Source organism: Protopterus annectens, chromosome 2.part0 (assembly GCF_019279795.1).
Source record: "Protopterus annectens isolate FY-2018-M chromosome 2.part0, PAN1.0, whole genome shotgun sequence".
Lineage (NCBI taxonomy): Eukaryota > Metazoa > Chordata > Ceratodontiformes > Protopteridae > Protopterus > Protopterus annectens.
Window position 1 is genome coordinate 396,835,040 of NC_056728.1, and position 25,909 is coordinate 396,860,948.

Sequence of the window (25,909 nt, forward strand, 5' to 3'; positions counted from 1 at the left end):
GTTTGCCTGGCTGTGGGTTGAGTGAAAGGCTGTCCCTTGTTGAGGTGACAAGCTTGTGCCCACCATCGAAACTCCTGTTGTAGGCAAGGAATTAGTGGTATAACTGTTTCCAAACTTTGACAGTGTTGAGACCATACACTCTTTATGTACCATTGTAGTTTCCTCATATGCAGTCTGGCATATGGAATTAGTAGTATGCATGATGCCATGTAGCCCAAGGCCTGCAGAATTTTTCTTGCATGGAGTTGGGTCTTTGTTGCCATTAATTGAAAATATTGAGTCAGTTGTCCTTGCTTGTCTGGCATGAGATAAACCATCTGGGCCGTTGTGTTCAAGCTGGCACCCAGGAATATTATCTGTTGTGAGGGCACTAGTTTTGATTTTGTTTCGTTTACTGTGTACCCCAGGCAACTTAATAACTTTTTTATGTACGCCAGATGCTTTAGTAGAATGTCCTTGCTCTCTACTTGAATCAGGCAGTCGTCCAGGTATGGATAAATTTGAATTCCTTTTTGCCTGCAAAATGCAATTACTGGTGCCAGGCACTTTGTGAAGACCCTGGGCGCAGTAGATAAGCCAAAGGGCAGTGCAGAGAATTGATAGTGCATTGAAGCAGCTAGAAATATGAGGTATCTTCTGCAATTTTGTCACGAGCCAAGCTTTCTTGCCCAGCATGGGAAGAAGCTGCTGTAGTGTCAACATTTTGAATTTCGGAACATCCAGGTAAGTGTTTAGTGTAGAAATGTCCAGAATGGGTCTCCAGGCTTTGTCCTTTCTGGGAACCAGAAAGAGTCTTGAATAAAATCCTTGTCCTTGTTCCTGTGGTGGTACCTTTTGAATAGCTCTCATGTCCATGAGTGCTGTAATCTGTTTTTGAGCCTCTTCCCATTGATTTGGTGGCAGATTTGGCATTCCTTTTAGCCTTGGAAAGGTGTGGAAATGGGACCTGTAACCTTGAGATACAATGTTGAGAACCCATTTGTCTTTGGTGATGCAATGCCAGTTGTGATAGAAAAGTGCCAGTTTTCCTCCTAAGGGGGCTGCCAAGAGAGAGCTGTTTGGCAGCTGTAATGGAAAGTCATTGAGGCTGTTTTTTATAAGGTTGAGGCCTGTCTTGTCCTTCTTTTTGGCCTGGTGTGCCCCATTGTCGAGGCCTGTAAGGGCCTTGCATCTGACCTCTACCTCTTGGATGTCTGTATCTGCCCCTTTGAGGTCTATCTGTGACTGGAAAGGACCAATTCTTTGTTGGCCAATTTCTGCTAAAATGAGGACGCTGAACCTGTAAGAAATCTTTCACCGTTTTCATAGATTTTGCCTTATCCTCCATCTTCTTTAGTACCTCCTCTGCCTTAACTCCAAACAGCACATCCCGCTGCAAAGGTGCAGCCAATAGTTTGACCTTAACATGATCCAGTAATGTATGTTCTTTTAACCAAGCATGCCTTCTAATGACAGAGCCTGTAACTGCTGCTCTACAGGAGGCCTCTAAGGAATCAAACCCACATTGCAAAGTATGTTTTCCTACTTGTTCAGCTGCATGCAATAAATCCTGCATTTCTTTTAAGTTAGGAGGATCTGAATCTAGAAGCATCTTTTGTTTCAACTGAGACATCAAAAATTGCTGATATTTTAACATGTGAAACTGGCAATTCAAGGCTCTCATTGCTAAAGTGGCTGACGTATAAACCTTCTTTCCCCATCTGTCTAATGCTCTGGAATCTCTGTCAGATGGAACTGGGTTTTTTGCTGATTAGGCCTTAATCCCTTTGGGTCCCTGAGAAATAGTTTCAGGGTCAGCAACAGGGCTTTTGTACAGAGATTTGTGTGAGTCAGGGACTCTGTAATATCTATCAGGTTTAACTGAGGCTGGGGGTAAGGAGTCAGGGTTCAAACTGGATTCAGTGTACACATCATCCACAATGTCTAAAACTGGTGGGATAGCAAGGGGTCTGTGTTGGGGCAATAAAAGAAAATCTCGGAGTCTTTTCTTGGATTCCGAGTAATCCTGGCCTTCCCAATGGAAATGCTCTCTCATGGTATGTACGGTCTCCCCAAAGGAGTAATCCTCAGGCGGAGAGGCTGATGGAATTGATTCCTCAGCATCAGAATCCTCATAAGGGGGTAAAGAATATCCTAGGTCCGAGGAATAGTCAGAGGAAATGGACACCTGGTCAGAAGATTCATAATCTGCATCCTGCCTGGGCCTTTTATCAGGAGGGGGATGGGACCCCCTGATCAGGGTGATTAGGTCCTCAGCCATTTTTAGCATTTGTTTCTTAGGCATGAAAGCCTGCCCTGGAGAGAGTTGTGTCTGTTTCTTAGCCTTTAAGGTGGGCTTAGACTTAACAGAGGGTTTAATAGTTAACTGGGTAGGTCTAAAAATACCCTCTGTAGCTGTGGATTGCTCAGCTACTACGGTTTCCTCTGTAGGTTTAGGATCGGTAAACTGAAGGCCTAGTGCATCTGAAGGCCCAGCCAGCTCCACAAGGGAGTCGGAGGCAGCCTCTGGTTCTGTGGAAGCGGTCGTCAGGGGCTGCGTAGGCGCCTCGCTGAAAACCGGAGAACCGGCGACTGGCCTAGAAGAGGCCTCGTTGTCCGTTTTGGGCCTCGGATAGCTGTCCTTGTCCTTGCGCTTTTTATGCATTGCGGTCGTCAGAATTTCTGACGGCATGGTGTAATTGAATTTTCTACCAAAATAATGTCGGGCAAAATCAAACCGATGTTTAATAGTGCGCTTGTTAAACCTAGCACAAAACCGACAACCAGTGACGTCGTGGTCAGGGCCTAGGCATGGAATACAATAGGAGTGGAAATCCTTATGAGGTATTTGCTTCCCACAAGAAATACAGTTATTAACTTTTACTGACATCGGTCTGAGGCAAGAAAAAGTTTCTCCAACGGGGTACTTAGGTTTTTTAGAAGACTTCGGTTCTGGATTCGTAATGAAAATCTCAGGAGTCGGCCGACCGGCACTTGCGAACTGCTTCTGCTTCGGGCACCGCGCAGCAAGAAAGACTGAAGAAAATGGTGCCGGCTGCATCTTATATACCCCTGTCGCACTGATGTCAGGGAGGAGGCGACAGCAACTGACGCCGGACCAAGACTTTGGAACTCAGGCCGACTGCGGGACCGCCTGACGGCAGGATAACCCAAGTGTAATGACTGCAGCAGTGTAACACGATGAACATCCTCACATTTAGCTTGCATGCATTTCCAAATCTTGTATACAACGCATATTAAATAAGCAATAAATAAGCAAGCAAAATTTTTAATAAAACCTTTTTGGACACCTTTTGCTGATTTGTTTGCGAAGGGTATCAATTTTGTGCCTTCCAACATGGCGAGGCTTCCAGATTTATTATTGGACTTTAACTTATATTTATGTAAGTTAAATTTTAGTATTATGTTTAATGATATACCTGCTGTTAATAATTCATTAAGAAAAGCTAGCATGTATAATCCACCCCTACACCCCAATTAGCGATTTCTGAAGAGGTTAGTTTACTACATTTTCGGTTATGTCTGGAGAAGAACAGTAAGCAATTTAAGTATAACGTTACTGAGAATGAAATGGATAAGATTTTGTTTATTAAAAGACAGAGGCTTAGGGCATTGAAGCCCAATAAGGGGGGAGGAATGGTGACATGCATACTGACGAATATAATGAACATATATTTGAAATTTTAAATGGGAGAGGTTATGAATTATCTAGCAAAAATGAATTAAATAGGACTTATTATCGAATTAATGAGCAATTCATTTATTTTATTTTACATTTGTTAACCGGGAAAGTCCGACTGGACACATATCCATTTTCAGCGGAGGACCGGGGAGAAAAGCTCCAATAGCATGTCATAAAGAAATTACACAAGAATATCATACAGAGATATAGGTTCCTTAGAAACATAAGTTATGTATAGATTAACAATTCCTTTAGTAAAGTCAGCATACAGCATTCTAATAGTAGGGTTTATATAGAATATAAAATATAAACACAAGAAAAACTATTTTTTTTGTCTTTCTTTTGTTACAGAAATAACCAGTGATTATTAAGCTTTACAGTGAAAGGAATTAGGGGCCCTTTAGTAGAATCCTTGAACATGGTATTGGTGCAAATTAACCTGGGGAGTAGCATGAACAAAGCCAATTGTTTGAGAAGTGGGTTCTCAGGAGTTTCTTAAATTGAATAGTGGAAGTAGTGGAGGTTATTTGGCTAGGTAGTGAGTTCCAGATTTTGGCAATAGTGCAGGCAAAGAGAGATTTGCCAGCATCATTTTTGTGTCTGATAACGTTTATTAGGTTCTGAGAACGGATCATAAGGCTCTGGTAGGGATGTGGGGGTTAATTATATTTTGAAGTGCAGGTTATTTTCTGGAAGGTAGAAGAGATTATGCGCTACTGTGAGTTGATTAAACAGAAGTACTTGAGGTAGCTTGAGCCAACTGAGTTGGTTAAGGGCGATACAGTGGTGGGATTTCTATGAGGTTTCAGTAGCAAACTTGGCTATTTTGTTATAACAAGATTCCATTTTGTTCAGATCACTCTGGTGGAGATTAGTAAGGATGGGAGAGGCATAGAGAAGGATGGATAAGAGATGAGTTCTTGCAATAGTAGCTTTGGATTGTTTAGTTATAAAGTGTTCGTTCCTATAGAAAAGTCCTATTTTTTATTAACTTTCTTAATGGTATGTGCTATATGGATGTCAAATTTGAGGTTATTGTCTATTTCTACACCTAAGAGTTTAGTGTGTGCAGTTGGAGTGATTTGAATGTTATCTTTGGAGTGAATGGTGAACGTGTTGTTGAGGGGGGAGCATGACCTGGGCCGAAAATAATTAATTTAGGTTTTTTGGGGTTAAGAATAAGTTTGATGTTTGTGAACCATGTTTTGGCTAGAGTAAAAGTGTTTTGGGTGAGGATTTGCAGTTCATTTAAAGTGGGAGCAGCACTTATAAAGGTGGTGTCATCTGCATATTATACTACTGATGCTGCGAGTAAGGAGGAATTGATTTGGTTGATGAATAGTGAGAGCAATAGTGGGCCAAGGATGGATCCTTGAGGGACACCTATGGATACTGGCAGCAGGGGGGACAGCTGGTCATGCCATAGGACTGCTTGCTGTTGACCAGATAAGTAGCTAGTAAACCATGACATAGTGGAGGGGCTGAGGCTTAGTGTAGATAAAGTTTGGAGAAGAATGTTATGGTCTACCATGTCAAAGGCTTTAGATAAATCTAAGAAAATGGAAGATACAAATAGTCCCTTGTTTCTATTGTGGTTAACTATATCTGTAAATGATAGTAATGCTGTGGTGGTGCTGTGGGATGGTGTAAAGCCATGCTGAGTTTTGGAGATTAAGTTGTTTTGTAGGAGGTACCGAAGTAGTTGGGAATGTACAACTCTCTCTAATATCTTGGATAGAGGTGAGAGTACTGCAATTGGGCAGTAGTTGGTGAGTTCTAAGGAGTTTCCCCCTTTGTGCAGTGGAATAATGTGTGATGTTTTCCACAGGATGGGGACTTTGAATTCTGCAAGTGACCTGTTTATGAGGATGGACACGGGATAGGCTATGGCGTCTGCTGCTATCTGAAGGAATTCAGCTGGTAGGGTGTCAACAGCTAGTGTGGTTGGTTTGAGTTTCTTAAGGAGCTTTAAAATAATTTTAGTGGGTACAGGGTGTATGGAAAAGTTGGTGGTATTGTGTTGAGTAGTAGGGTGGGTTTTGCTAGCAGCTGGTATAGTGCTGCTAGTGGTATTGAGGGAATTGGTAAGAGTTTGGACTGTTTCGATGAAGAACTTGTTAAATTGTGTGTGAATGTTGTCATGGTTGTTTGGTATTACTGGGGTTGGGGAGCCAGTAGTCCAAGACACTGGAGAGTTTGGGAGACTATCAGTGTTATGTGAAAGAGAGCCTACAACTGCAATATGTATCCTATATGGGTGGAAGGTAGGTATGTGACAGTTAAGTAACCTTAGACTAAATTCAAACAAAATAGTCAGTATATCAGAGATGTGTTTTGTAATTCAAGGAGCTGGAGTGTGGGCAGGATGGGTAGGAAGAGGCAAAGGTACACTCTAGATTATAGAGGAAAAGGAGTGCAGTATAACTAAGAAGGTAACAGATATATGGGGGCGGGTGATGCCTGCCGCTAATCTGTGATGCAGCGTTTGACCACACTAAAGTCAGTCAGCTGTCCTTAAAGGAGTACACTATGTAAAGTACACTAAAACCAAGAAAGTTAACACACATTCACTACTTTCAGGCTATGGTTCTCTCAAACTTCTTTGCTGGGTCCACAGTATTTTCTAATGATTCTTCTTAACTGATGTAGGTATTTGATGGGAGGGGGGAACCCTTAAATAATGGCTACGAATGGTATTCACTACTTTCAGTCTATGGTTCTCTCAAACTTCTTTGCTGGGTCCACAGTATTTTCTGGGTGATTCTTCTTAACTGATGTAGGTTTTTGATGGGAGGGGGGAACCCTTAAACAATGGCTACGAATGGTATTCACTACTTTCAGGCTATGGTTCTCTCAAACTTCTTTGCTGGGTTCTCAGTATTTTCTGGGCGATTCTTCTTAACTGATGTAGGTATTTGATGGGGGTGGGAACCCTTAAATAATGGCTACGAATGGTACTCACTACTTTCAGGTGGGTTCATATTAAAAACACAAATGTTTACTTACCTGAACACCTAAACGCCGACACATCTTCATCGAACCGCGAAAACATCGATCATCCTGAAGTGCAAAATCCGAAACTTCGAATCGTCATGGTTGGCCCTTCTGCGGTCTAGCTCTGTATGGTAAGTGTGTGATAGTTATAGACCTTAGGGTTAGGGTGTGGGTTAAGGTAAGTGCATAGATGGTAATGTATGTTAGATTTAGTGTAGGGTTAGAAGTAGGGTTTTATTAAGTGTATGTGTGTGGATTATTTAGTTTGTTTGGGTATAGCTTTTTAAGGTAAGTGTGCGATAGTTATGGACCTTAGGGTTAGGGTGCAGGTTAAGTTAAGTGCATACATGGTGGTATATGCAAGATTTAGAGTAGGGTTAGAAGTAGGGTTTAGTTTAGAGTTAGAAGTAGGGTTTTGGTAAGTGTACGTATGTGGTTTATTTAGTTTGTGTAGGTAGTATGTAGCGGGCGGTGGGATGGGACAAGTATGACATTTTGAGTTTTTGAATTTCGCGGTTTAGGGTGTTCGGTGTATTTATGGTTCATGGAATATGTGTCAGTGTTTAAGTGTTCGGGAAAATAAACATTTGTGTTTTTAATATGAACTCCTTTCAGGCTATGGTTCTCTCAAACTTCTTTGCTGGGTCCACAGTATTTTCTGGGCGATTCTTCTTAACTGATGTAGGTATTTGATGGGAGGGGGAAACCCTTAAATAATGGCTACGAATGGTCACTAACACGCTAGCAAGCACAGCAGCAGCATCTACGGGGAGGCTAGGACAATTTGAAAATGGCACCTCACCAACAGGGACATGTTTATTGAAGGAAGGCTGACTTTAGAAGAATTCAGTTTTTTTGAAGGTGAATTCCCTACTTATACCCACTATGTTTGGAGCTCCAAAAATTCACAAATCTTTAGAAAGCTTCCCATGAGACCTATAGTGGACAGGAGGGGTTCTATAACTGCAGCAAGTGCTACATTTTTGGAACAATCCCTTACGCATTTGCTTAAGGATGAATGGCATCTATGTAGAGACTCCTGGCATTTCCTTCAGAAAGTTAATGATTTAAATTTTTGTGTGATCAATATACTGGTAACTATTGATGGTAAGGATTTGTAAACAGTTATCGCCTGATGTTAAGGATTTGTAAACGTTTACCCCCATACGGTTGGTATTAATTGGTTTGTTGATTATCTAAATTGAAGGGGTGTTTAACAGGATAAAATAAATACACTGGCGGAGTTGTGGGAGATTATCTTAAAAAAATAACTTTTATTTTTTGAATGAAGAATTTACCAGCAAAAAAGGGGATGTTGTGATGGGGTCTCCAGTGGGGTTCTTGTATATGTGGTGATGTTGCAATTGAGGGTTGCCCATATTCCCACCTTAAATGAGGACTTTCAACAGGAATGTGATATACTTTTAGACATGTTTTGTAAGAGGGGATACCCTAAGGGGATGGTAGAGGAGTTTATTAGTGAGGTTTACGATTAAAAGGAGAAATGGGCATGTTAATCCTATTTTGAAAATTGATAATGAGAAGGGGGTGGGTGGGGTGGAAGTAATAGGGGAACTTTAAGGAAACAGTGCCTTGGGTTCCTATACCAAAGTCCTTATTACTACATTTAATTTGGAAAATGCTACAAAAAGATGGATTTTAAATAGAAATTGGAGATTATTACATGGAGACAATAATATATATGAGAAACTAGGAGAAGTACCTGTTAACATGTATAAGAAAGGCTTTAATTTAAAAAACTGGCTAGAGGCTAAAGATAGGATGGTATGTACTAACTATAATGCACAGATGCGGTAGATGTAAATTATGTAAATATATACTGGTTAGGAGTGACACAATAATTAATGATAAAATAATTTTTGTTAAAGGCAGATATAATTGTAATAAGATGGGAATGTCAAGTTTGTAATGATTTTCATATGAAACAGAAAAACTGAATGCCTGTTATGTGACCAAATATATGAACATATTTATGACATTAAAAAAGAGAAAATGACTAATGCACTGTTTAGACACATTAAGGAGTATCCAGAGCATTATTTTAAATTCATTATTTTGGACGAAGTGGAAAGGAATCCGGGGGGCATGGATAAAGAAACGGCAAATGACCTGGCAGTTGTTTTAAAATGCTAATGCGTTGCCGACGGTTAACAACAATTTATCCATTGCCCCCATTATGAAACTAAAGGCTCTTATTAGATAAAGTATTTTGGAACCTTAATTTTGTTTGTTTTTGTTTACTATGTGCGTTGAAATGGGGGATGGTAAATGCTGCGAGGAATAAATATGAAAATCAAATTTGGCATTTTAGATATAAAATTATTAAAATTTTAAACAGTGGCTGAAAATGCTTTATTAAAAATGTTGCTTGCTTATTTAATGTGTGTTGTATATAAGATTTGGAAATGTAAGCAAGCTAAAGGGGAGGGTCTTAATTTAATTAGGATGCTCATGTGATATTTTAATTAGTTTAATTGATGCTTTGTTAATATTATATAAGTATCTGTCTTAGTTGTTTTACTTGTATCTGAGGAAGTTTTGCATTGTGGTAAATGTAAGTGCTTATAATAAATAAAAGTGTTTTAATCAAATTTATTGTTTTTCTTATTTTGGAATTTGGAAAGTGGAAGTTGTGCCTTGGCAGCCTAGTGGCTGATGTGACTCTCCAGTTTGTCGTTCGTTATTTTCTGTCATTGTAAAACCTCCACAGGGTTATGCATTCCTACCCCCAGACTATATACTGTACTCTTTTAGTGAAAGTGCTATGCATATCTGCAGTGTGCAGAGCTCAGCAAATGAACAACATGTAAGACAGCAAATTAGTAATCAGAATGCATAGCAATGAAGTATTTGGAAACATTGCAAAGACATTATCTTGCCACAAAGCTAACAATTCAAATACAAACACTGCATACTGTAAAATGTGCACATCTTGACTAATTAGTGCAAAAAAATCAAATCAAAATTTCTAGAAGCTAAGTACCTTCATAGCAGCTCTAAGTTCATAGGCATCATACTGTGCTGGAGTTTTCAAAAGAGCAAGCATTACTTCTTGAAGGTTGCCAGAAAGGCCTTTCTTCAGACCATCTTCCAATGACTGTAATAAGAATATCCCAAGTTAAAATATATGCATTCTTACAGCACACCTAAGTAAGCGTTCCAAGCAGCAGAAAAGAACAGTTATACCTTGCCCGTTAGCTGCTCATATGCAGATTTTATTCTTTGACGTTGAACACTGGTTCTCTTTGTCATGATATCAATTATTGTTCCTTCATCTACCCCTAAATATCAAAGGAATGTAAGAAACAGAATTAATATGCATTCCTATCAGTTTAACAGTCGCATCTTTAAAAAAATTACATAACAGCAGGATGTAAGTCACAAAGTAAAGGATAACAGCTACTAATGCTAATGGAACAATGGTTGGGCAACTGTACATTTTACTAGACTTATTCAGTGCTCACCAAGTAAAGATGATCTGTGAGATGTAAGCCAGGAAACAGCAGTCTGGGGGACTTAAGAAATCTATCAGAGGATCGCCATCCCTGTGAACAAGTTGAAGGAAGACCTTTTGCAACATCTACTTGTGAGAGTCTGCCTTTGATCTGCTTAACTGGTCCCCCAGTGGACTCTGCTGTGGCCATCTGTAGATCACCCTGAGTAACATTATCTGCTGTACAGCCAACTCCAAAGCAGTAACTGCCAGCCTGCCAAGGGTGCAGAATCTAATTCCACCCTGTTTTTTGAAGTGCCACATTACAACTGTGTTGTTGGTCACACACTGTCAGAAACCCTCTGTCCAAATCTGCCTGACTTCTTGGATAGCCTAAATTAATGTCAACATTTCTTTCACATGGATATGCTCCATTTTCTGAGCAGCTTTCACACTGATTGTACCTTGAGATCTAGCATGAATTTTCCCCAAGCCAGATCTGATAAAAGTGGTTGTAAGGATTTGGTTGGATGGTCTAGAAGAGAAAGGTAGCTCTAGGTTTTGTGTGCACTATTTGCAAGGTAGAATAAATATGAATCTGCTGTTCCAGTAGTTGGAAGTGCTAAGGTTTCATACAGACCAAAGATATAAATGCAGCTTCCTTACATGTAGGCTGGTACAGGGAATCATCAGCATAGTTCAGACCATATAACCCACAGGTCTAAGACACTCTCTGGCTGTAGCCCACTCAGCTTTGCTAACAGTAGGAAGCATTTCTATAGGTATTCGTCAATACCTGATGTAAGGCATGCCTTTTGCAGGTTGGTATTGTACAGTGATCCCAGGAAAATGACCTTACTGGAGGCGAAGATGTTGGACTTTTGAGTAAATCCCAGGCTCTGTAGAACTGTCCTGATCTGGGAAATAGCCCTGTTCACCTCCTTCTGGGACTCTGCCTAGATTAATCAGTTGTTCAAATAAGAGAAAGATGTGAATGGCCTTGGTTCTGCAGTGCAGCAATCACTGGAACTAGGCACTTGGTAAATATCCTGGAAGTAGAGGCCAGATGAAAGGGCAATGAGGTAAACTGAAAACAAAAGCCCCCTACTTCGAATATGAGAAAGTATGTGTGGTCCCTGTGGATTGGGATGTGAAGAACAGCATCCTTTAAATCCAGGGAGATCATCACAGCCTGTAAGAAAAAGAGGAGCAATAAAGCCTGAACAGTCAGTATCATGAATTTTGGAACTCTTGCTTGTATGTTTAGTCTTGAGAGGTCTATAATGCATCTCCAGGGTCCCTTTTCTTGTGGACTATGAAGACTGCGGAGTAAAATCCTTTATTCATCTGTAAAGCAGGAAGTAGTTCTATCATACTTTATGCTAGGGGGCCCTGGATAATGCAACATACCAGATACTGTTGGGTCTCTAAATGATATGGAGCATCAACTTATCTCATGTGATGCTGTTCTGGACTGGAAGGCACTGATAAAGCCTCCCAGCAATCATGGTGGATTGGTTGGGGTTAAGAGTTTAGGTTTGGTTGAGGGTTTGGGAGAGAGAGGGATTCAATGCAATTGTGGTTGCTGTCTACTGGATAAAGATCCTTGTGATTCCCGCATGCTTTTCTTTACTTTCTCCCTGACATGTTTTATATTATATTGGCATTTTTTGTTTTGCATTTTGCTGGCTTACTCTTTCCATACCCCTATGGCTTAGATGGAGAATTTCTGTTGTACTGTAGTAAGGGGTGAGAAGTTGTTTTAAACCCGGCATATTTTGCCCATTCCACCATTTTCTTAACAAAAATTAATTTCTTATGGTCCCAAAGAGAATACTTGTCTAGAGGCATTAAGGAATTGTACTTTGACATCCTCTGTTAGTGGTTCAAACCTCAGTCACACATAACTCCTAAACGGCTGCTGCTGCCCTGGGTGCTGTAAAGACAACATCATAACCACAGCTGACAGTGTTTTTGTCACTTGACTAACTGTCTGAGTGAGCTCCCTTCACTTTGCCCTAAGGTCAGCATCAGGCACCTCCTCAGTTTTCTGTTCTAGATGATCCAGGAGGGTCGACTGGAACTTACGTCATCTGAGAGTCTGGCAGTTAAGAGTCCTAATGGACACGGTGGCGTCCATATCTACTATCTCCCCAAATACATCCACAGCTTTACTTTCTCTGCCATTTGCAAATACACTGGAGCCAGAAAACAGTTTTTATCTTTTTTCTGGACCCATGGACAACACTGCTGAATCTGCAGAAATTTTGTACAGGTATTTCTGGGAATCCTGCACTATTTAAAACCTTCAAAACAGGGGCTATGCACCAGGTTCCTGAGAGTCTGTCAAAAAGATATCTTCAAGGGTTCATGTCTCCTGCATCCCTGTATGTCCTCTCTTTGTGTTTCTGTTTTTAGAGGTATATCAGAGGAGGAACATGACTTAACAGAAGAAATCAGAGTAGACTGTGTAAAGTTCTCATGTGTTTTCCAAACCAGGTAGTGCTGCAGGGAGCACTCCCCACTTTGGAAAGCTTTAAGCATAAATCACTGATAGTCAGAGCACCCTTGGGCATTGTGTGCTGACTTGGTGAAAAACAAAAACAGCAGTACGGAAATCCTTAAGGAGTACTTACTTACCAGATATATAATTGCCATTTTTATGTCCACAACATAAAAAGTACAGTTGTGTACACTTACCATAAATGTAGATGTTTGAGTCTATTCACTGTTGCAGTTATCACATTTGGGTTATCCTGCCAGGGGTAGCCCTCAGTCAGCTCGAATACCAGAGGCTTAGTATTTCTGTGTCAGTTGCTGTCACTCCAGGACTGATGTCCTCGTCACTGGTATAAAATCAGGCAACTGGCGCCATTACAACAGTTTTTCTTGCCCCACCTGTCAGGAGCCCTGAAATAGGGAGCTAGGTTATGGTGGAAGAACACCACCCGTAGAAAGTAAACACCAAAAATTCCCTGTAAGAAGAGAGGATGAGATAAAGAGAGAGAGACAAAGGGGATGGAGGGGGGACCAGGACTGCAGCAATGAATACACTCAAACATCTACATTTATGATAAGTGTACACAACTGTACTATGTTCTTCATGTTTCACTGTTACAGTCATCACATTTGAGTTGATTCCCAAAGCTGAAGAAAAGGGTGGAGGCAGTCAAGAAGACTGGGGGCTGGCTAGGAGGCCCTGCAAGACAGCGGTGGCAAAGCCTGCCCTGGATTTGGAGAAGATAGGGAGGTGCTAATGCTTGGTGAAGGTATGAACAGAAGTCCATGTTGCAGCCTCCAGGATGTCCCTGGTGGGGACCCCTCTAAGAAAAGCTGCAGAGGTGGTGGTTGCTCTGGTGGAATGTGTCCTGACCCCCCTTTGGGGGTGGTTTCCCGTGATGTTTGTAGCAAAAATGGATGCAGTGTGCTATCCATTTGGGGACTGTTTGGATATGGTCTTGCTCTCTGAACCTGCTGCAAAGCTGACTAGCAATTGGTCAGTTTTTCTAAAAGATTTAGCCCTATCCAGATAGAATCTGAGCTGTCTATGCACATCTAGTGAGTGCAGAATCCTTTCCCCCTTGTTTTGTGTGGTAGGGAAAAAGGTGGGCAAATGAATGGATTGGTTGAGAGCCACACTGGACACCACTTTAGGCATGAAGGATTGGTTAGTCCTGAGGGAGACGGTGTCAGCATGGAAAATGATGAAGGGCTCTACAGCCATGAGTGCTTGTAGCTCTGAAACTCTTCTAGCTGAAGTGATGGCCAGAAGCAAGGCTGTTTTACAAGAGAGGAATTTTAACTCTGCTGAAGCTGCAGGTTCAAATGGGGGGTAGGGTGAGCTTTTCCAACATAAAGTTGAGGTCCCAGGCTGGGGTAGGAGCTCTTCTGGGTGACCTTAAGTTGTTAGCCCCTCTTAGGAACCGTTTGATGAGAGAATGTGAGAAGAGAGGTGCCTCTGTGCTGTAATAAGCAGAGATGGCAAAGGCATGAATTTTAATAGAAAAGAAGGACAGACCTCTGTGCAGTAGGTCTGCTAGGTAATCCAGGATGAGAGGTAGGGATGGCTGTGCTGTTTCAGCTCCCTTAGCCTGGATCCAGGTTTAAACCTTCTCCACTTGTCAGCATACGATTTTCTAGTGCTGGGTCATCTGGCCTCACATATAACATCTTGTACTTGTTTGCTTAGGCTGGCAGCTTGAGGAGAGGTCAGGGAATAAGCCAGGCCACAAGGTTGACAGTCTGCAATTGGGGATGCATGAATTCTCCATTCTTCTGGGTCAGAAGTGTTGGGATCTGAGGTAGGTGCCATGGTGGCAGGGGTGACAGTCGGCTGTGCAGCACTGGGTACCAGTGCTGGCGTGGCCAGTCTGGGGCAATCAGAATTGCCCTCGGTTTTCCCTCCCTTATTTTGAGCAGTATCCTTGAAATGAGTGGTAGAGGCGGAAATGCACAGACCGAGAGGTTTACCAACTGGAAGGATAGAGCATCCACTTTCCAGGCCTTGCTGTGAGGTTCCCTGGTGCAGAATTTGCTGAGCTGATGATTGGAGTGGGAGGCAAAGAGATCCACTTTCGGGGTGTCCCATTTCTGGGTTACAAGGGTGAAGGTTCTGTGGTCTAGCTGACACTCGTATGGGTCTAGCAGGTTTCTGCATAAGTTGTCTGCCAGAGAGTTTAGGGAGCCTGGCAGGAATTGTGCTAGCAGGTGTAGTTGCATGGCTGAGGCCGTGTGCCAAAGGGTGATGGTGAGCCTGCAGAGAGGATAAGAGTGAGTTCCTCCCTGCTTGTTGATATACCCCATCACTGTGGCGTTGTCTGTTTTGATCAGCAGAGGCCCTGGGGAGGGTAGGGGTCTGAATGCTATCAGGGCGTGCTGAACAGCTAGCATATCTTTTTGGATGATGTGCAAATGTATTTGATTTGGGCTCCAATGGCCCTGAATGCACCTGCCATCCAAGTGTGCACCCCAGGCATAGTCTGATGCATCTGTAGTGAGGGTCTGGGTGGCATGGTGTTGTGAGAAGGAAAGTCCCTTGTTGTGGTTGCATGCAGTTGCCCACCGAAGAAAATCTTTCCTTAGACAAGGTATCATTGGAATGACAGTTTCCAGGTCTTGAGAGTGTTGACACCAAAGGCTTTTTAGGTACCACTGTAGTTTCCGCATATGCAGTCTGGCATATGGAATGAGTAGAATGCAGGAGGCCATGAACCCTAGAGCTTGCAGTATTTTCCTTGCAGATAACTGGGTTCTGGTGGCTAGTTGAGAGAAGTAGCCTGTCAGGTAGGCTTGTTTTTCTGGAGTAAGGAATGCCATCTGGGATGCTGTGTCCAGACTTGCTCTGAGGAATACAATTTTTTGTGTGGGTGTTAGTTTTAATCTCTTTTCATTGATAGTATACCCAAGGGAGGTCAGTAGGTCCTTTACAAAGTAACAGCTTTCCCTGATTGTCTGTCTGAATCAGGCAATCATCTAAGTAGGGGTAAATTTGAATATTTCTTTATCTGCAAAAAGCAATGGCTGGAGACAGGCATTTTGTGAAAACTCTGGGAGCAGTGGATAAGCCAAAGGGAAGCACAGAGAACTGAAAGTGCATAGATCCTGCCCTGAAACATAGATATTTCCTGCAAGATTCCCCGATTGGGATGTGTAGATAGGCCTCTTTTAGGTCTAGGGTGGCTAACCAAGCATCCTTGGTAAGCATAGGAAGAAGCTGCTGGAGGGTGAGCATTTTCAATTTTGGTATCACCAGAAAGGTCTGTAGAATGGATAGATCAAAAAATGGGCACCAGGTGCCCTCTTTTCTGGGTACCAGGAAAAGTCTGGAATAAATATCTTGACCTATCTCATCTGCAGGTACATGCTGTATTGCCCTCATGGACAGCAAGGACAGGACTTGCTTTTTGGCCTTTGCCCACTGGTTTTGAGGAAGATCTGGGAGCCCTTTTGAGGTTGGCAGAGTGTGGAAATAAAATTTGTATCCCTGGGACACGATGTTGAGGACCCATCGGTCGTTGCTAATAGAGGCCCAGTTGTTTGCATGGAAGGAGAGTTTTCCTCCTGGGGAACAAGCAGGTGGGCAGAGGTAAGGGGTGGAGGTGTAAAGTCATTGTGAGTTCTTACCATAAGGGGGTGGCTTAGCACTCCCTGTTTTTGAAGAAGAGGAACTCCATTGCTTAGATCTCTGCATTCCCTGGGGCTGCTGTCTGGGGGGTCTGCTTCCCCTGGGTCTGGGCTGAGCTGGCCTGGAGGGTGCCAGAAAGGACCAGTGTTTGGAGGGGCAATGCCTACTGAACCTCGGAGGCTGGACTTGTAGAAAGTCTTTAACTGTCTGCATAGATTTAGCTTTTTCTTCCATCTTTTTTAAGACCTCTTCTGCCTTGGTGCCAAACAAATTGTCTTTGTTCAATGGTGCGTCCAATAATTTTGATTTGACATGGTCTGGCAAGGTCTGTTCCTTAAGCCAAGCATGCCTTCTAAGGACAGAACCAGTGACTGCTGCCCTGCAAGATGCTTCTAGGGCATCAAAGCCACATTGCAAGGTGTGCTTAGTAACTTGGCTTGCAGAACAGAATGCATAAGCTCTTGTAATTCTTTATTTTCTGCACAAGCAGGAAAAGAAGATATTTTTTGTTTGAGGAGTTCCATGGATATTTTAGCATGTGGAACTGACAATTTAGTGCTCTAATAGCAAGAGTAGCAGAGGTGTATACTTTTTTACCCCATCTGTCTAAAGCTCGGGAATCCCTGTCTGAGGGGGTGGGATTCTTAGCTGAGGTTGCTTTAATTCCTTTAGGTCCTTGAGAGATGACCTCTGGGTCAGCAGTAGGATTTTCAAAAAGGAATCGGTGAGAGTCAGGGACTCTGTAGTATCTGTCAGGTTTCCTGGGAGCAGGAGGAAAGGTGTCAGGAGTCAAACTGGATTCCATAAAAACATCATCAACAACATCCAGGACAGGAGGAATGGCCAAAGGTCTGTGCTGTGGTAAAGCTAAGAATTCCCTAAGTCTCTTTTTTGACTGAAGATAGTCCTGACATTCCCACTGGAAATGCTTCCTTAAATAATGAAGGGTTTTACCAAATGAAAAATCCTCGGGTGGAGAGGCAGAAGAAATGAATTCCTCTGCATAAGAATCCTCATAAGCAAAGAGGGGTTGCATGTCTTCATATTTAGAAGCATCAGAGTCATCGGACTCCTGTTCAGATAAAACTACTGGGGACAAGTCTCTTTTTCTTTTGGAAGGGGTAGCCTGGCTTCCCCTAATAAACATAATAAGGTCTTCTGCCATTTTAAGCATTTGAGATTGAGGCAAGGAAGTAGGTGCCTGAGCTTGGGTAGTCGTTTTTTTGGGCGTCGTTCGTAGTTTTAGAAAGAACTGAAGACGCAATCATATCTAGCTACAACAAGGGCCCGACGACGTACAGTTCTGGCATTGAACATAGCACAAAAGCAACAGCGAGGGACGTAGTGGTCTGGGCCTAAACAGGTGACACAGTAAGTATGGAAATCTTGGTGTGATATTTGCTTTCCACAGGCGAGACAATTGTTAACTTTTTCTGACATCGGTTAGAGCAAGAAAAAAGGATCTCCAATGGGGTACTTAGCTTTAGAAGACTTCAACTTCAATTCGGATAATGAAAACTCAGGTAGCAGCCGACCGGCTCTCAGGCAAACTGCTTCTGCTTTGGGCTCCTCGGCAAGAAAGACTGATGTAATGGTGTCGGCTACCTGATTTTATACCACTGATGACCTGACATCAGTCCTGGAGTGACAGAAACTGATGCAGAAATACTAAGCCTCTGGTATTCGGGCCAACTGAGGGCAACCCCTGGCAGGATAACCCAAACGTGATGACTGCAGCAGTGAAATATGAAGCACATCTGGTGTACCCATAACTAACAATAGAACAGTTACTAACACAAAGCACAAAACATTCAGAAAGGTTTTACAAAGAAGGTCAAACCATGCCAGGAAGCTGGTGACTTTCTGAGTCCATCAAATTGAGGTAAAACATTTTTAAGCTGACATATGCAGAAGCAGGCTTTATACTTGGTGTATCTTAATGTCCTTGGGAAAGGTTGCCAGCTATGCTTGGGGGAAGAGGTCTGGGCTCAAGAAGGTGGGCCAAATAAATGGAGATTCTGAGATAAAGTCCCAATTATTATGAATGCTGTAATTGTGATCAAATGGAGAACATCAAGAAGTGTTCACAGAATGAATATTTGGGACACAAGCCAAGATCAATGAAACAAAATTCAACTTTATCTTTTTTTTCAGCTTCAAGTTTATTTAAGTAACTAATCCTAATCACCTTACGGATAAAATAGATCTAAAATAACAACAGTAGTAGCAATGAAAGAGAATCACTGAGCATCAGGAACATCCTCAGCTAACCATGAATAAGTTCCAAATGTGCAGCTCCTGTTAAGCAAAGCACAAACCCCAGGCATTTCTAATTAACCCTTTAGAAGTACCACAAGCCTTACTGTGGCCAAGCATTTGGCAAAGTGCAGCTAACAGCAGGCTGCTAGCCAATGCTGAAGGTAGGTTGGACATAGATTATGTTTGTTCAAGTAAGGTAGAACTACAACTTTATGTAGAGATCTGACTAGTACTGAGATAGGCCTGTCAGTAGTCTGGTTGATGAAATCTGCACTATTTACAAGAAATTAAGTTCTGAATTTGACTGCCCCATGGATAGGGTACTGCAGTAGTCCACATCAGAGCTAATCAGGGTGTACCCCAGCCTCAGGATGTCTGCAGATCGTATAAGGTGTTTAATAAATACATGTTCCCAAGATGGGACTACAGTTCACTACTTTTCTAGTTTAACACCATCTGACTGGTGGCAACTACCTAATCATTAAAGTGTTCTAAAATCACTGCCACAAAACCATTAATTGCCAAAATAACAAGTAATAATCTCTATTTCCTAATACATAAAGAATACATCTTTAAAAAAGTGACACATGAGGAAAGTCATCATATCTCATGCAGTAGGCTGTCCTCCCAATACCCACTTGAATATTCTAAACAACTCAGACGTGAATACACATTGGGGGAAAGATAATTCTCCCCAATGCATCAAACACCTCCAGTTAGCAGAGTTCCTAGCATGGTAAGATAATTTAAAGACTAGAGAAACTTGAGCACAAAGGGACTAAAATTAGCACAGCTGAACTTTTTTTTACATTAATATGTTATTCAAAGGAATACACTTCAAGGACAACAATACATTCAGTAACAAAACCTTCAGATTAGTGTATCACTTCCAGAGGAGACAACATCTCTTCTTACAATTTGGAAAAAAGTCACACTGATGTTGTGAAAGTCAAGTGTCTAATACAACAGAACGATTACACATTTCTCAGTCTAACTGTCAGGTCATAGCCATCAACTACATTAATACACACTGTCAGTGCCTTAACATACTACAGAAATCTATGATGCTGAAAAAAAGGATGGTCCTTTCTGTTCTCAATATGGGCATTTATAATTCCTACTTCAATACCAACACTGCAGTACAACACTGGGAAATCCAATAATCCTGTGATGTTGTCCTTTGAGTAACAAACAAAGGTCCTGTCTCAACTTCTAACCCAAGCAAAGCAGTATCTTCAGGATTTTTCTCCATCAAAAGATTTACAATCCATATTGTTCTTAGCAGTGGACTGCACTCAAGCAAAAGCCAAACTGTAGGCCTCTATCAAGCCTTGATTTCAGCTCCATTAATAGCCCTGACTGGGCCGTTACACTCCGCACTTTCAGGGACTTCTGATAAGCTCCTGCTTATATTGTTATGATCCTCCAAATCAGGAGCAGACTTTCCAAATATCTCCAGACAGGCAACTCTGTGTGTGTGTGTCTGTGTGTGTGTGTGTGTGTGTGTGTGTGTGTGTGTGTGTGTGTGTGTGTGTGTGTGTGTGTGTGTGTGTGTGTGTGTGTGTGTGTGTGTGTGTGTGCATGCGTGAGTGTAAGTGTAAGTGCGTGCTTGCATGTGTACTTCATATAATATATACTTATACATTCCGCAGTTAATTACTCTCAATGTAAGTTTGTGAGCACATGCACATATGTATATACACACACACACACACACACACACACACACACACACACACACACACAAGTCCACATACACATACAGGCACATACACATGGAATTAATAGCAAAATGGCATAGCTGGCATAGTTCTAGCTGCAGAAATACTACACCATGCACACCTGTTCTATGTTAAAGAAAAATATGTTTTTGAATTAAATTATTATGTATTACATTTTCTATATATAAATAATTAAATATTTATATGATTCGACACTGCATACAAGCTGGCACCACCAGGCACACTACTCTTCATATGGCCCAGTTGCTTATTGTTCAAACAATGGTGAAGTTTACTTAATGAAGCCAATGGGTACTGATCGGTAATCATCAAATGCACTGAAGGCATTTTGTGAAAAAGATGTACTCCTTTTTAGTGTTCCAACTTTCTTAAGAAAACTTATGAAGCTTAGTAAAAGAAATTAGACTAAAGTAGCAACATCTTTAATAATAAAAGCTTTCTGCAGATTCTTCTATCCACTGCAAGGACTTAGCAAATGCCATAGGCAGTTCTTCATTATAATTTCAGACAGACTGCATTAGTCCTGTAAGAGAAACCTTTGAGATTACCTCTTGATTGATGCATGAGTCTGAAAAAATGTAAACTGTCTTTTTTTTCTCTTTTCTACAACTCTTCGTTCTATTCTTTACACATTTAAGATATTTTTGAAGAATTATATTAGTTTGCTTTTACTTTTTACTGCACCCTGATTACTGTTCCCATACATTTTGTAGATTTCTCTTTTTTAGCTTAATCATCTAATTGTATAGCCTTTGTTCTTCAAAATATCTTTGTTTCAGTTCTACCTTTGTAATCTTGTTAAATGTCTACTATTCAGACTTAACATTTTACAAGGATTATAGACAAAATAAATAAAGTAAAAAAACTCCTCTAAGGACTGTCAACATACTGCAAACATGTTTATTCAAGGAATTCAATGAATCACCATTAATCTCAAAATAACAACAATGTAGTTGTTCCCTCATAGCATGAAAAAAACTGAAAATGTTGTGATACCTGCTGACTAGAACAAAGGGCAAATCAATCACCAAACTACTACCAAATGAACAGCACAGCATGGCCGACCAAATAAATACATGAAAGTAGCAACAAGAGACAAAAAAGGCAATACAGAGCATGTGCAGTGTGACAATGGATCAGCAGCAGCTCAAAATGGGAGAGGCCGAGAGGGGAATCTTCACAAGATGGGGAAAATGGCTTTTTCTTCTTTAGACAATCACATAACAATTTTTGTCAGGAATCCTTTTATTTAGCATTGCTAATTGCCAAAGTAATATCATCATGGTCTAAAGAGATAACACTCCTTTATACTCAGCATCAATCAGGTCAATTATCGAGTACAACATCAACTTTGAGATTTATCTCACTAAAATTATCAAATATTTAAAAAGACCCCAAACTTTCCTAACCAAAAAATAATAGGCCTAAAGTGCCAAGCTACCTGTATTCAGTCTTTTATAAACGTTTGAGGGGGATCTGTGTCTTGCACATCATACCGTTACCCTGGACCTCCTCATTCTCCACAAGTCTCATACATCTACTAATGGAACCAGGGGCCTAAAACTTCATTAGCAGAATAACAGAACATGGTAGAAAGACATATTTATAACTTAGCACCTCCCAAACCTCCGCAATAAACTTCCTTGGTATGTTAAGCAGTGCAACTAACTATTCCTTTAAACATAAACTAGATGACTGTACAGTTATCCACTAGTATGGTCCTCCTGGAAAAAGGAGCTGATGCCTGATGTAAGGTACTGGTAAGGCAAGAATGGTCATGAGACTCAGTGGTCTTGGAATATCTATAATGTTCAAATCAATAAGGTTAGATTAAAAGTGCATTTGTAAAAAAAGAAAAAGGTAAAGAATTATTCAGGAAAAAAAAGACAGCAAAGTTCTTCTCATGTGTTTTAATATCTTGAAAACAATACATCTCCTAACACAATGCTCGATAGGAAACTGTAGTGCCTTCTAGACTGCTATGTGTACCCAACACTTCAATGACATAAATGACTGCCCCCCCCTACACACACACACACACACACACACACACACACACACACACACACACACACACACACACACACACACACACACACATTAAGACATGACATAAAACTCCTACCTTTTGCTTTGAGGGCTTTCTCCAAATCAGCAGCATCAGTGTTTTGATTAAAGTTAGCATATGGTTTGACAGTTGCTCCACGCTGCAACAAGAGATGCAGAAAATTTAAACATTAAGGCATTTGCTCAGATCAGAAAAGACTGAAACAATGTCACTGTACTCGTTAACAAAAGAGATGCCCATATACAAAGAAAAATAAAGAAGTGCAAAATTAAAAATATAAACATATATAAATGAGTCTATTTCAGATAATCGAATTTTCAAAACTTCGAACATCATGTAGCCGAGGACCAGATGATCGAAGTTTTGAAACTTCGAACATCAAATAAAAAATAAAAAATAAAAAACAAAAAACTTTTTCTTTTACGTTACCCCCATATCCATTGCTAGTTAAATATACCAACTCCAAGATCACACTACAGCAAGGAAAACAGTAAATTTCCCATTCCACTCTGTAAGCGATCTCCATTCAGAATGTTCGAAGTTTCAAAACTTCGATCATCTGGTCCTTGGCCACATGATGTTCGAAGTTTTGAAACTTCAATCATCTGAAGGGGACCCATATAAATATACGTGTGTGTGTGTGTGTGTGTGTGTGTGTGTGTGTGTGTGTGTGTGTGTGTGTGTGTGCATGCCAGTTCATCACATCTGATATTTCTTGAAAAGCACTCATCAGTACAGTCTTCAAAGTATCGATGTATACTTGTTATTTCCCCAACTGCTAATGTAAATGCCTCCCATTCTTTTTCATCACCAACTTATCTCCATCTTTTTTCTCACCTAATTCTACACTCTCCTTTCTCCTGGCCTTTATATTTTTCCATCCTCTATTCTATAGTACTAACTGTAAACTATAACCTCTGCTTACTATAAATCTAATCTCAATCACCCTCTATAGCGAACTTCCATCACACTACCAAAGGAAAAAGCTGAAATATTATATCAAGCTAAACATTAACAACAATAAATCGATTTATCTAATTTATATCCTTTATTAATAGGACTGTCTCTGAGGAAAAATCCCCACCTCATGGAAAATATCTTATATAATACCTCCCTCACCCAAACAGTCTTCCATGATGTAGAAAAATGGTTTATGGAACAATCCTCCTTCTTAATCCCAAAACAAAAACCATCTTTTTTAATATTACATTAACAACAATACCATTAAATCCAGTTACAAAAAATTGGTACTCTCTACAGAATTAAACCCTTTCTTTTTCTATGCCTCTGCTATATATACAAACTTGTCCAAAAAATACATCACCAAACTTTCTACCTGATTGGTTCAACAAAAAAAATTACTATATCAACAACTTATTATCATTCATAAACTTTACTTTCCTGAGCTAATAAACTCTGTAGCGCCTTGACCAAATCAAAGAATAAAGCTGGGGACATCACATCTTAAATTTGTTTATCTAACTTGAAATGTTGCTACCCTGTAATTCTGTTATTTTACCAATATTTTTCTGATATTTGTTTCTGCTTGATATTTTTTTTGTTCCATTAATTTTTATAAGTCTACCCTTGAACTTATGGTATTTTTTTAATGATTTTTTTAATAATAATTTTTTTTGTTTACTTCATGTAATTTTTTTTTTTTCCGGCGGGCCTGAAAACGGATATTTTGTCCAGTTAGACTAGCCCGGTCAACAAATGTAAAATAAATAATAAAATAAATAAATAATAAATAAATCAATGCAAATGATGTGCTGAATGAAAAATGAGTAGACGCAGTACTGTTATGGACATCACTTTCTTGTACTTTGCTCACATTTTTCAATCAGCTCTTAAACTTGGAAATACAGAACATGGATTCTGCACTCACTATTTCTGACAAGAGAGGATGAGTGGACAACACTTTCCAATTATGTCTTACTATGGATTTTACACTTGCTGCATCCACACAACTGAATATCCACCCAGGCCTTTTTAATGATAATGAATGCATCATAAATCCAACCACATTTTCTTGTGACATTACAGTGGATACTGTGCTAAGGTTTCATAAAGAACCACACCTCGGTCATATGGGCCACCACAAAAAGGCCATGCTTCCATGATGAAGTCTTTTGTGATTTATAGGCACATTTGCCACAATGAATAAATACCTTATTACTGGCTAATTTGTGTGTCTATGAATCTTACCTGAATACCTGAAGTACACATCAACAGTTCTCACTGTAGTTAAACATGGCTGCACATACACTGCCCCCCCCCCACAGTCTCTCACACACACACACACACACACACACACACACACACACACACACACTACATATTCCATATCTGATCCAACTGTCAGAATGTCCACAATGTCTGCATTTCCACTGGCATGATAATTCACTGATGACTACATTCAGTCTTTAATGCCAGACATTCTATTTTCACACATCATATCCTCCAGTAAATTAATATTAGGGGAAATACTTCTATTCTAAGAGATTGATAGCTGTGCCTAATGTTCCTGTCATCTCTCTTGCATGTTATGATATGTTTTAGGCACTGCATAATGCCTGAGATCCTCAAAATATACTTTAAAAAAATCCTGCTGAACTAACTTAACAGTTAGTGTAGCAGCTAATGCAGGGGTGTCTTGTGTCAACAGTGCACAGTTTAAATCATTTTCTCCCTCTGTACTTTTTTTTAGTATTTATTTTTTTTTAAATCAATTCCTGGTGTCTAGTGATGGTGAAGAGTTGGAAGGTGAGGGCCTGAAATCTGTTTAGTGCCTGTTACAGCAAACTATTTATCCCCACTGTCTTAAGGTTCACCACACCTTTATTTTAAATATGTGCATTTAAGGCACGTCATATTAAGTATCTCTCATGTCTGGGCTTCCCCTACCAACACCCCCCCAATCCCTTTATTGTTTAAGTAATGCTCAGGCACGAGTTGAGTTATACCTGGTGTCTAGTAGCCCCCTTCCCCCTTAATCCCAGTACTATACGCCATTAAGGCACAAATATGGAGTTTTTACTGGTGGCGGCTAAAGGATCACCCCACCCAAAGTTGCAGTCTCTGCTCATTAGTGTAGGGGTGGCTGGAAGTATCACACACATGCACACACACACACACATACACACACACACACACACACACACACACACACACACACACACACACACACACACACACACACACACACACACACACACACACACACACACACTCACATTCACACTCACACAATGGCATATTCTACCCATGCTCACATATACAATCACACATGCAGCCACTTGCATACACTCAAATATGCACCTCCTAAACCTACCTCAACACTAAACTTCCCAGCACTTAACCCAACTGCAATGGATGAACACTGTCTTTTGCCTGTTTTCACTACTGTGAGGCGCAAGGAGTGGTTGTACCAATCACATGGTGCATAAATGCCTTCCTGAAGATAGTTCCAATGGGACAGCATAAACCATAAGCCTCTCCCATGGACTGCCTCATTAATATCTAGAACAATCATGGAGGCAGTCCACCACAGTAGGGCATGTCTTCATGCAAAAGCACCATGGTA

At 40.7% G+C, this 25,909-nt stretch overlaps 1 protein-coding gene across 1 annotated transcript in view; it reads right to left on the bottom strand.

Annotated features, from left to right (window-relative positions):
• LOC122793103 (annexin A1-like) overlaps positions 1-25,909 on the bottom strand; it is a gene marked incomplete in the record, with an annotated part of 731,647 nt that overhangs the window by 593,327 nt on the left and 112,411 nt on the right. Inside the window, 3 exon segments of the mRNA XM_044060835.1 lie at positions 9,681-9,794; positions 9,884-9,978; positions 22,381-22,462. Of these exon segments, the coding sequence (XP_043916770.1) occupies positions 9,681-9,794; positions 9,884-9,978; positions 22,381-22,462 (291 nt within the window).